Raw genomic sequence first — 12978 nt, 5'->3', positions numbered from 1 at the left:
TGAGTTATTGTGGGGGTTTTTTTCCAGTTTCATTGAGAAATAATTGAAATACATCATTGTATAAGTTTAAGGTGTACAGCATGATAGTTAGGTTGATATATATTGTCAAATGATTACTACAATAGATTTAATTAACATCCATCATCTCATATAGATACAATAAAAAGAAAAGAAAAACAATTTCTCCTTGTGATGAGATCTCCTAGGATTTACCTTCTTAACAACTTTCCTATATATCGTACGGCAGTGTTAGCTATAGTCATCATGTTGTACATTGAATCCCCGGTACTTATTTATCTTATAACTGGAAGTTTGTACCTTTTGACTACCTTTCTCTAACTCCCCCTCCCACCACCCTCACCTCTGATAACCACAAATCTGATCTCTTTTTCTATGAGTTTGATGGGGCTTGTTTTTGGTGGTTTGGGGATCGGGAGGTTCCACATATAAGTGAGATCATATAGTATTTGTCTTTCTGTTGACTTACTTCACTCAGCATAATGCCTTCAAGGTCCATCTATGTTGTTGCAAATGGTAGGATTTCCTCAATTTCTATGGCTGAATAATATTTTATTGCATATATATATATACCAAATCTTGTTTATCCATTCATCCATCGATGGACGCTTAGAATGTTTCCATGTCTTGGCTATTGTAAATAATGCTGCTACAAACATGGGAGATGATGTTTCTTATTGGAGAAGGACACTGAGGTACTTAATGCAGAATTATAAGAACTTATTGGTGTGTAGGAGTAATATACAGAAAAGGCAGATGGAGGTGATAAACAGGGAATTCAGAGAGAAGATTGTTGTGAAGGAGTAGAGGTGAGAATATTAGGAATACTGGAAATAATGAAGAATGCAAATGGATAAAAACATTTATTCAGTAACTACTCTGTAAAGATATATCCTAGAATGATATGATTCTACCTTGCTTTCAAAATGCCTACAGCCTAGATGGACAGTGAATAGAAGATATTCATTGTGGAGGAAAAGTTTGCTCAGGGTCTGAATGACTAAAATATAAAATAAATCTGAAGAACTAGAAGAAAGATACCTTTAAGGAAAGAAAATCCTTCTCTTTAATGAATTTTTGGGGGATGATGTATGTTTTCTTTTAGTTTCAGTGAGAGAAATATAGAAATGTAGAATATATTGGTTGATTCTACATGCATTAGAACCATTGGAGCTTACACATATGCCTCCTCCCATCCTAAAGAATTCCAGGTAACTTTCAGGTAATTTCTAAGAGCTTCTACTAATGTAAGATGAGAAGCTACTGGGCTGACACAAGCTGACTGACATTTATATAGAATCACTCTGACCGTTGTAACTAGAATAGTTTGAAGGAGTAAAGGGTAGAAAGAAGGAGAGCAGTTAGGAAGCTATAGAAATAACCCAGGCATAAGATGTGGCATTCAGACCAAAGCGGGAACAGGGGACATGGTGATAAATGACTATATCATGTATATATAAATAATACAACATGTATGGTAAATTTCAGCTCAATGGAAATGACCTCAATATGTTGTTTGTTCCTGTATATAGCATTCAAATTTAGTAAGCCAAAAGTCACTCAACCATTTTTTAACTGGTTAAATCCCTACATAACATAAGAAACCTACTGAGTATTTAACATCCAAGCCTTAAATCTTGTTTCCAATTGATATAATAAAGATATATTTTAATAGAAATCATAAAACTTACATGTATATTTGTATGGTTCTACAGGTGGCAGCTCAAATATTTTTTATTATCATTTGCAGTTTGCATCTCAGTAAGACAAAAGATGACCAAAAGCCACAGTTATGAATGTTTATGATGGAAAGTCACTCTGTAATATTTCTTTGTATGTGAAAATTATGTCTCTGTCAGTATCACCTTAAGTATTTGGGGAGGAAATATGAATAAAATCTCTCTCACTATTTTATAGTGCTTAGATAGTTTGCATTAATGGATTTTGAAAAAGTAGATTTAAATATTATTGATTTGAATAACATTCTCGCCAATCCCATTTTTTCAGCATGACGGTATTTTCTGAAAATAACATTAAATGTAAAAATGTATAATCAGTTGCTGTTTGGAATTCCTGTCTTCTTAACCAGTGTTCTGGCTTCCAATCTGTCTCTGCCTTCATTTGTTCATTCATTCGGCAAACATATGTATATATGGATATAGAAATTCACAGGACATAAGTGGAGCCAATTACACAAATGAATAATTTAAAATAAAGTGTGTTGAGTGTAACAATAAAAATATGTACAAATTACAGAGAAAACCTGAAAGAAGCTGACACTAATCTGCTGAAAGTGGGAGCAACATAAGGGAAGAAAGGCATACACCCTCTTCAAACCACAGAATTTTATTAAAATGATAATTTGGTTGTTGTAAACTTTTCCCCTCATGTCTTATATTATCAAATGAATTAAGCCTAAGTTCAATGCGACCTACGAGGCCTTTCATAACGTACGCCAATCCTTTCAAACTCATGCTCATCTATCCCACTCCCATTTCTCAGCGCCCCACCCACCAGCCCCACTGGGGGCCTCTAATCTTGGAGCCGCAATCATGGTTACCTTCTGTGAGCGGGTGTTCATGAGGTTCCTACACCTTAGTAGAAGAAATCATGTCAGAAATCATAAGTGGTTGATATTAGTGACCTAGAATCTAGTCCTCTCTTTGACACTCACTCACTAAATGTTTGTGGACTTGATGTGGTTAGTTTTCTCATAATTAAATGCATTCATTTATATTGGTTATACACTTAAATCTAAGATATTAGCCATAAACATAGCCAAAACTTTATAATTAGATATTCTATGTATCTTAAACAGAAAAGAAGCCATTAGGAGGACAATATTCCTGAACTTACATGAGGAATCAGGAGACCTGGCCTTTTGCACTACTACTAAATATGATTTCTAAAGCTGAGGTTTCACATCTGTGAAATTAGGGATAGTTAAGCTTACCCTGCCTATTTTACTGGATTGGTGTAAAGATAAAAAGATAAAGAGAAAAAGCGGGCAAAATACTTTTGTAAAAAAAAAAAAAAAAGTCATGTATTGGTAGTATTAACACAGCAAAATGGGTCTAATTTTATTCCTTTTAATCAAAAAGACTTCTTATAATCAGACGATACAGACATGAAAATCCTTTGTAATTCGTCTAGAATATATTGCCATTATTTTGTTATGGTTGTAATCATGTTTACTTATAAGGTAGGGGAAATAATTTCTCTATATGAGTTTTAGAGAGCTGGAGGGGAAATAGTTGAGTTTTATTCTATATTTGTTAGCAGATATTGCTGTTAAACTGTTTTCTTCTTAGTTCTGGTTTTTTAATGGAAAAATCAATTCTTGTACTATGTTGTATATACTATGCCTCTGTGAGTTTGACTATTATATACCTTATAGGAAAGGAATCATGCAGTATTTGTCCTTCTGTGACTGGATTATTTCACTTAGTATAATGTCCTAAAGGTTCATTCAAGTTGTCTCATATTACAGGATTTCTTCCTTTTCAAAGGGTGAATAATACTCCACTGTATGTATAAACCACATTTTCTTCATCTATTCATCTATCAATGGATATTAAGGTTATTTCCACATTTTGGCTATTGCGCATAGTGCTGCAATAAACATAGGAGTGCTACTATCTCTTCAAGATCCTGATTTCAATACTTTTCAATAAATACCGAGAAATAAGATTGCTAGATCATGTGGTAATTCTATTTTTAATTTTTAGGAAACTTCATACTATTTTCCGCAGTGCTTGGACCATTTTGCATTCCAACCAGCAGAGTGAAGGGTTCCAATTTCTCCACTCCTTACCAACACCTATTATCTTTTGTTTTTTTTAATAATAGCTGTCCTAACAGGTGTGAGAGGATATCTCATTGTAGTTTTGGGTTGCATTTCCCTGATGATCAATAACATTGAGCAATCATTCCTACATTATTTTCCCTTCCAGCAGTACTGAGCATAATTTTCCATCAATGTGGCTATAGAAATGTGGTATTGGCTTTTTTTCTGGGAGTGGAGTGGAGTGGAGAAAAGAGATGAGAAGAGGATTAGAATTTTTTCATTTCTACTTGTTATTGTTTCCAATAAAATTGTAATATAAAATGATATATTATACAACTTTCTGTTTGTTCACTAATGTCTTCAATTTTTGCATGCCCAAGACTTCAAATGATATTGTCATATAGATAATAGATAATTAATACAGTTTCTAAATTGTCTTTATTTATTGTAATTAAAATAAAATTGTGAATAATGTATGTGTTCTTTGTGCTAGATTTTACATATTTGAACATTGTTAATATTCATTTGGGCTAGGATGTAGGTTTAGTTGGCTTAAGTTGAATGAATTTTCCTATTTACTGATACTGACACTGGCCTGAGAGACAGTTAGATGGAGTTCATATTCTGCACTACTGTTAACTGTATGATGTCAGAAAAGCTTTGTCACATCATGTTTCACTTTCCTAATGTGTTATAAAACACTAAAACTAGAGCACCTACAAAAATCTTGCTTGCTTTAGAACAAGTCTATAAAATAGCTGTGATGTACTTTTACAATACATTTGATTCACGTAATCCTCTTTCAATGACCTTTTTATTATTGACCATTAATTCTGCAAAATATGTGGTAATCTATTTTTTATACTTTACAATTTTTTTATGATTGGAGCTAAATCTATTCTAGATCTGTGAGTGTAGAAGTCACTGATTGTAAATACTTTCAATGTACTCAGACCTAGAAAAGCAGTATGGGTAAGCTCAGACAGTTCAACTGTAGTCTTTGGTATTTCTTAGATACTTTTCTATTCAAAATGTTGTGAGAATTTTTTAATATGTAAATTAATTGCATTTGAGAATTTATATATGCAGGCCATACTTTGATGATTTTAATTGCTTATTCTTCACAAAAATTGTGAGTGAAAGAAGAAACACGGAAAGTGAACTGCTCAAGATCACATCCCAAATTAATGACAGTTTCAAACAGAGAATTGAACTTCTCCAATTCTGAGCTATTTGAAAATATATTCAAGCTGTATAACACTTCTCTAGAGAACTCTTGTCATAGTCTGCTCAAGGATGGAAATAGAGTACATTATCATAGCATAGACTTTTGCTTCACAATCGGTTTTGTTTATATTGGGCTTGTGTTTACTCAATATAAAATATTCAACAGCTGGAAGCAAAAAAGTAGAAAGTTACTACAAATCTATATATATATGTTTAATAACTACTGAAATTTGGAAGAATATGCATTTATAAAATTTACGTCAAAAACTCTAATGAATTTGTGGCCAGTCTGGTGGCCCAGTGGTTAAGTTTACACATTCCGCTTTAGTGGCCCGGGGTTCACCCTTTCCAATCCTGTGTGTGGACCTATGCACTACTTGGCAAGCCATGCTGTGGCAGGCATCTTACATATAAAGTAGAGGAAGATGGGCATGGATGTTAGCTCAAGGCTAATCTTCCTCAAAAAGAAAAAAAAACTCTAATGAGTTTAATTCTATTATCTTTGTACTAGGAAAGGAAGAAATTGTGACATATCAAATATCTTTAAAATGAATATTTTAATAGAGTAAAATTTTGGTATTTTAGATTGAAAGCAACTTTGAGTTTAAATGTCATTAGCACCAGGGATTTTGTCTGTTAGGAATGTAAATTTAAACCAAATTTAGATTCAAATTGCTGATTGGATGTTTCATGCCAGAGTTAACTACCCGGGAGCAATTGTAGCAGTGCCCAGAGAAGATAGCCCAGGTACAGTAATACCACAGGAGCCCTGGGGAGCCAAGACCAGACGGAAGAACCTGAATAACTGCCACTAAGGGTAGTGAGAAAACGTGAGGGATGCAAAAAAGAAAAATTAGATAATGCAGTTCCTAGGCTTGAAAAGTTTAGTATATATGGAAGGAAAAATTATAGATAAGGAAAATAATTAAAAACAATATGGATATTTCAGAATTCTAACATATTTATTAAATTTCTCATAGAAACCTGTAGCTCAAAACGTATTTTCATAAATTGTAAACAATTGTTTTGTTTTTCATTCTGTCATAGTCATAGTATTCTCTACATCATAGAGTGGAAATTAACTAAAACAGTGATCTAGCAAGTCTAGTCTCCCTTGAGGAAGCCAAGGATGGTTACTTGCTAAAAGGTCACAACGGTTGGTAAATATTCAAGCTAAATGTGAATGTAATTTGATTATGGAGAAAAGAAAGTATCAGCAGTCAACTACCAGCAGCACATTGGTTCATAAAACAAATTTCTGATAGATAAAATATTTATCTCTCTGAAAATAGTGCATATGCTCTTTATTGAAAGATTTAATTTTTTAATGCTAAGTATCAGACAGACACGCATGCACGCACGCACATACACACACACACAGACAGCTGTATTTGAAAGCGTTATTAGAATTATTGGGTAAAAAAACAATTATAGGCTGCCAGCCCCATGGCGTAGTGGTTAAGTTTGGTGTGTTCCACTTCAGGAGCAAGTTCGCTGGTTCAGATCCCAGGCGCGGACATACACCACTCATCAATCATGCTGAGGCCCACGTGCAAGATAGAGGAAGACTGGCACAGATGTTAGCTCAGGGTTAACCTCAAGCAGAAAGAAAAAGAGGAAGATTGGCAACAGATGTTAGCTCAGGGCAAGTCTTCCTCACCGAAAAATCAAAAAACAAAAACAATCATTTTATGTAGTCTTTTTAGCAATTCAGACTCCTTTACAGTAAAATGAAATTCAGATTGTCTTCATTACAGTTTATCCCTGGAGACAGTGTCCTAGTTAATGGAAATTTTTCTTATGCCCTATTCAAGTTCTGAGGTCATTTTAAACTTATAACTTATTCAGGTGGCTCAGAGAATCTTAGGATTCCCTACAACTGTCTAAGGATACCCATCGAGTGGGAACTGGAGAATGAGGAGAAGGAGAGCAGGTAGATGGAACCTGCTTCAGTGAAAATAGCTCCATTTTTATGTTTTGTATACTGAAGCCCTATTTTAAGTTTTGTTTGAACTGTGCGTTCCAAGAGTAAAAATAATAGCAGTAATAATCACAGTGACAAAAACGGCGGTATTATTATGAGATTAGGTCTTCAACAAGATACTTTTCAGTCTTAAGATTTTATACTTTAGATGAGTTTCCTCAGGAAAATAGATCTAGATTTTGAATGTCTTACCGTGATTGAGGGTGTCTCCTTTGTCCTGTAAATAAGCAGGACACTATTCCAATGCTATTTTTTTCCTTTACCAAAGATTCCCTCCCTCCATTCTTTGCTCCTTTTCCTTTTTCCTTTCTTCCATCCTTCTTTCTTTCCTTCCTTTCATATTAATGCATAAATAGGTTAAAATTGTAAAATATAAAAAATAATAAAATCCATCTATCTATGTATTGCCCTTATTTTAACACTGCCTAACTTGCAACTGAATGAGTAATTAGTATAACTGATGTGGACAAGGTATTGGACGCCTGAAACTCACTTGCAGGGTTTGTTCGCTGTTTGGAAAGCCAGGGCAGAGGCTCAGTTCAGCTGAGCTGCTGCTAGTTTATAAAGGATTCTTGCGAGCAGATATCCAAACTTAGGAAATTAATCTATAGTCATGGTTAATAATATGAGTGGATAAAAGGTGTAAAACAATAACTTACAAATAATTTCTTATATGCATATATATTGTTGGTTAAATTTGTTTGTTTTGTCTTGTTTTTCACCCCAGCCACATCAGATTCTCATTTCATAGCACTCCAGCCTCGCTGATTCATATAAGGTCCCCTCCTCAGTGTGTGTGTGGTTTTTTTGTTTGGTTGGTTGTTTATTCATTCATTTATTAATATCATTCATTTTCTTTTATCTCATTTTCTTTTCCTATTTCCTTCTTCCCTCTAAGAGCAACTATTATAATTTAGGTGATATCTGTTATTTACATAATACGTAATGTCAGTTTCTAAGACTATCACTGTAATGTACAGGAATGTCATTGCACTGTAGAGCAGATCCTGTTTCTCACTTGTGTTTACTTGGCAAATGATTTTAAGATGGATCCACCTTTGGTGTTAACACCTGATCTGGTCTATTTCCTGCAACCTCTGCTGAATGTATTCACATGAGCATTTACTACACACTCCTTGTCCATTTGTCCTGATACCACCACCTCCTCACACATAGATACTCAAGAAGAAGATTTCTGAGTCATAGAGTGTACATGCGCTTAATGTAATCATGTTCTGCTGCATTGCCCTCCAGAGTGGTCGCACCTATCTGCATTCTCATAAAAATAATTACATGTTTATAAATTGTAAACAAGCAGTTGTTTTATTTTTCATCCTGACATAGTCGTAATAGTCTCACATCATAGAGTGGGGATAAAGTTAACAACTATCTAACAAGTATAACCTCATCTGAAGTCAAGATCCCCTAATTCCACATCTTGGTCAACACATAGTATTTTCTGACTTTCCAACTTTTTGCAATATGATGAGAGTTAAGTAAAATGTCATTATTGCTTTAATTTGCACTTTCTAATCACTAATGAGTCTGGGCTTTTCTTCATGTACTTATAACACTTTTGAATTTTCTTCTCTATTGTCTTCATTTTGCTCATTGCCAAGATTTTATTCCTAGCAGAGTATCATTTTTGTTAATTTTTGTAACAGCATAAAATATTAGACACAAAGATGGTGATCAGCTCAAAGGTGATGAATTGTGTAGTGTCTGCCACATTCTAGGTGCTGAAAAAATATTTGTGGAATAAATAAATAGAATTCATGAGCTTCTGTGTGATATACGTTTGGATATACAGTAACCTATAAGATTTCAACTGTTAACTTAATAATTTTAATCCAGAAGATGTTTTTTAATTAATGGTAAATACTAAATATAGACAAAGAAAGGACATACATGAAATTGTGTATTATAAAAGGAAGAATAACTTTTGCTAGTTTGAGGAGCATACAAAATTAAGTAATCCCAGAAGTTATAAAAACACATATTGATGATGTTTTATGTTTGTTCATTTTTTAAAATTCAAAAATTTTTTTAAATTCAAATTTTTTAATTTTCAAAATTTTTTAAAATTCAAAAATTACCTGATTATTGTCTTTTTTGTTTTGTAATAACCTATTACGTATGAGATTTTGAGTAGCAAATGCTGTCATCACTGTTGCACATTCAGCAAAAATTCGGATTATCTTAGTTTTCCTATTAGAAGCTATTAGAACAGGCACTTTCTAGGGATATATTGAAGTATCATCTATACAGTCTCAAACTTGAACAATTATTGTGAATGTTGATATAATTTAAATATAAAGAAAATGTAAGTGTTTTCTAATAATGCTAAATAATAAGTATAACCATTAATGTGTACACCATCTTCCAGGAATTATTTCTAAAACAAAATCAGAGTAAAAAGTTATCTTAACTGAATAGACCTATATTCAAATCTTAAATGATAAAATACTACTTCAGTGAACTTTCATGCAGTATGATCATTTTCAACAAATTTTTGCGTGAATTTTAAAATAGTTTATAGGACTTTATAATTAAATATGTTTCAAAAGTATCATATTTGAAATCACGTCATACTTAATTCTCACAACTACTAAAATCATCTTATGAATTAATAAGGAGTGGTTTGTATATTCACTTGGTTATTTTAGTATGGTTCTTGTCGGGTCTGTAGGAAGTTGGAGAGGCAATGGAAAGGGGAGGTGTTATTACATGACTATTTTAAGTAGTCACATTCCCTGTAGTGTCTGATAGTCACTGTTGAAACCAAGTCCAGATAAAAGAACTAGCAAAAAATTTTGAACAGCAATACTGCACCAACTCTGGTGGGAAACTGAGGGAGTGGAAAAGAAATTCAGCTGGTATACTATGGGACAGAGCAGATCATGTATTTCATGGTCTCAGGTCTCTATCCAGGCAAGACCCTAGCTATCTGTAAATTTTTTTCAGCAATTTTATTAATTATTCTAAATGATTTTCACTTTTTTATGACTAGAAGCATTTTTCGTTTCACTGGATAATTATGTTTTGTAAATTTGCCCCTTTATTTTGAGATGTAAAAAATGAGCAGGTAAATTCAAAAGAAAAAGCATGAAGATTATGCAGCTATTTCTTTTCATAAAATATGCTTCTGCAGAAAAGTGACAATGCAATTTCTGAACTATAACACCATTAATTTGTTTCAATTCAAAATCATCCGTTCATAAATGTACTCTTTCTCCTGACTAAAGAAAAGTGTGTTTTTCAGTGTGCTTTTCCTCTTTCAGTGTGATAAATTTTCCTTTAGTGGTATTATCACTGTCTTTTATGTAATTTTCTCATTTTATGTGTACAACAGCCTGGGATTGTTGAAATAAACCTAAGGCCCATCTGAAGATAAAGTTTTCTTGGAGTAAGTTATAGAAAAGTCATTCGTGTTTGTGTTATTGTGGGCATTTTTATGGACTTCTTTTTGCCATTTCACTGTAATAAAAGCATTTCCCTTACTTGTTTGCAACTGGAAATATGCTTTCCAATGTGTATTAAAAAATCATTAAAACTTTTAAAGACTCAGTCATGCCATTTTAGAACTTCCCACAGGGCCAATGGTGAGCAATAGGGAATTTCACATGGGGATCTGTGAAGCTCATTGAACATCTAATTGTTCAACAGACATTTCTTTTTATTTAAATTATAGCTTTAGTTATGGCATACAGATTTTTTTTTTTTTGGGTAAAGCTGGTAGCATTCACAAATATTTGGGCACTATAACTTTGGATAGTTGTATCTAATTTATATTCAGCTCACATAGCCACATATTAGAACTATGTGATTCCTGCCAAATATGCACCCCTAAATTATTTTGACAGCTCATATAAAATGGACAAAAGAAACTAAATGTAAAATGTGGAAATATTAATTATAACTGCTTTTTTTATATGAAAATTATCTTTCTAGATGGAGAAGAAGCATGAAATGCCCTGTAACCAATCCAGCAATACAATTTACAGGACCCAGTGCAAAATGAAAATGTAGGGCTCTTTGTTCAAATATTATTTTGAATTTTAAGATAACAGCAAAGCATTAAACCAAGCATGGGGACCTTCTGAGCTACTGCAGGCCACCTGCCCATGAAGCTGCCCTCCCTGTGACATTCCTGCTTCTTCCATTCAGTAATGTCTTCCATGCAGTGAAGAAAAAGAAACAAAGTAGAAATCTGTTTTATCTGAGCAAAGTTCAAGCTCTAACAATTTCTTAAGGGGAGCTTCACAGCAAAATCCTAATGACTTTTTTCTACTACTCCCATTCCTCAATAGAACATGGAAGTTTACACTCTTCTAGTTGCTTGTCCCCATGGAAAAATTATGTTGGTGGTTGTAATTATTATTTTTTTCTACACAAAATTGGTCTAAGGAATATATATTCAATAACGTTTTCTTTATAGCAGTATGAACAGAATGCATGTGTTTGATAATGTTTAATAGATTTTCAAAAGCAACAATTTGCATGTTGTATTAGATATATTTTGTGTGTTCAGGTAAGTTGATGCGATCAAGTTACGTATAGTTTTGGTATGAATGCTCCAGAGAACTTTGAACTGGTGTTCTTTGACACGGTGTGCTGAGTTGGTTTTTAAATGCAAAGCAATGTCTTCTATGCCCTGTGGACCCAGACTAGAAATAGCACACATGTTTTATTTTATAATTGAATTTGTCTTTTCAGGGATGCAAGTATTGGAATGGAATGGAATTCCTTTAACTTCTAAAACATATGAAGAAGTGCAGAGTATCATTAGTCAGCAAAGTGGGGAAGCAGAGATATGTGTAAGACTGTGAGTTTTTCCCCATCTTTTTGTTTCCATTTTTTGGCTATTCATGGCTCTTTTAATTTAAAAGTGTTAAGGTGGAACCTTTGCCAGTCAGCAAAATTTTCTGTAATTAGACAATAAAGTGAATACAAGTTTTATAGATTTCTTGTTCAGAATCTAAGTTTAAAGCATAGAAAGAATTCAGCTAATTTTGTTTCTGATTGTGTCAATAGCTCTCCCCTTTCATGTTTTATTGAAACATGCTTCATTTAGATGAAAGCCTAAACCCGTTTAGATTTCATGGATGTGTATAGTGTTTCAAATGAACTTACATTTAATCCATAAAGATTTCACCTTAAATGATCATTTTTATCAGCTGACTTTTAACAGCACTGCAAGTATATATTTGGTTAGAAGGGTGAGCATGCTTTGAAATTGCTTTCTATCATTAACCACTTATCATTTTCCTACTGAAAAAAAATATTCAGGGTAGTTGGAAAAAACGGGCCTTTTGTCTCAGGCTTCCTCAATTTCTTTCTCAATTTTTTTGTTTTAATTTTTAGGGACCTCAATATGCTATCAGATTCTGAAAATCCCCAGCACCTGGAACTTCATGAAGCACCAAAAGCCGGTAGGTGAAAGCAATCTGCTTTCAACTGCAGGTAAAGAAGTACAGGTGGTTGTAGAGGCAGATGGAGCCGCAGATGAAGATAGACATAAACAACAATACAGGCAAAAATAAAGTCATAGATACATAGATGTTCACATATTTATGTATTTGAAAACAACATCAAAAGCATTGTAGGGCCCAACCCCTTGGTCTAGTGGTTAAGTTTGGCACACTTCACTTTGGCGACCCAGGTTTGCAGGTGCAGATCCCGGGCGCAGACCTACACCACTCCTCAGCCATGCTATGGCAGCGACCCACATGTAAAGTGGAGGAAGACTGACACAGATGTTAGCTCAGGACTAATCTTCTTCAGCTAAAAAAAGCACTGTTGCTACATTTTTAGAATTCTAGGGAAACATATTTGCATGATAGACCCATTAAAGAAATTCATATGAAGTTCATTCTGTGTCAGTTCACATTTTTAATTCTTTAAAATTAAATTCATTCCATCACAGTAATCCAAGGAGCCATTTGTTTTTGGTTTATATAGT

The 12978-nt window shown here is 33.5% G+C and overlaps 1 protein-coding gene across 14 annotated transcripts in view; it reads left to right on the top strand.

Annotated features, from left to right (window-relative positions):
• Window positions 1–12978, top strand: part of PCLO (piccolo presynaptic cytomatrix protein) — a 386717-nt gene that overhangs the window by 271517 nt on the left and 102222 nt on the right. For 10 of the 14 annotated variants that reach the window (XR_011437783.1, XR_011437782.1, XR_011437787.1 and 7 more), the window contains 2 exons: window positions 11733–11841; window positions 12381–12448. Coding sequence is in view for 6 of the 14 variants with exons in the window: in XM_070264476.1 (XP_070120577.1) it covers window positions 11733–11841; window positions 12381–12448 (177 nt within the window). In the remaining 8 variants the exon portion in view is untranslated. The remainder of the gene's footprint in view (window positions 1–11732; window positions 11842–12380; window positions 12449–12978) is intronic. The other 4 variants (XR_011437785.1, XR_011437786.1, XR_011437781.1 and 1 more) reach the window with 1 other exon arrangement.

The sequence above is a fragment of the Equus caballus genome, chromosome 4, assembly GCF_041296265.1.
Source record: "Equus caballus isolate H_3958 breed thoroughbred chromosome 4, TB-T2T, whole genome shotgun sequence".
NCBI lineage: Eukaryota > Metazoa > Chordata > Mammalia > Perissodactyla > Equidae > Equus > Equus caballus.
The sequence above is the reverse complement of the archived record's forward strand: the minus strand, read 5'-3'. Positions and strand labels throughout refer to the sequence as shown.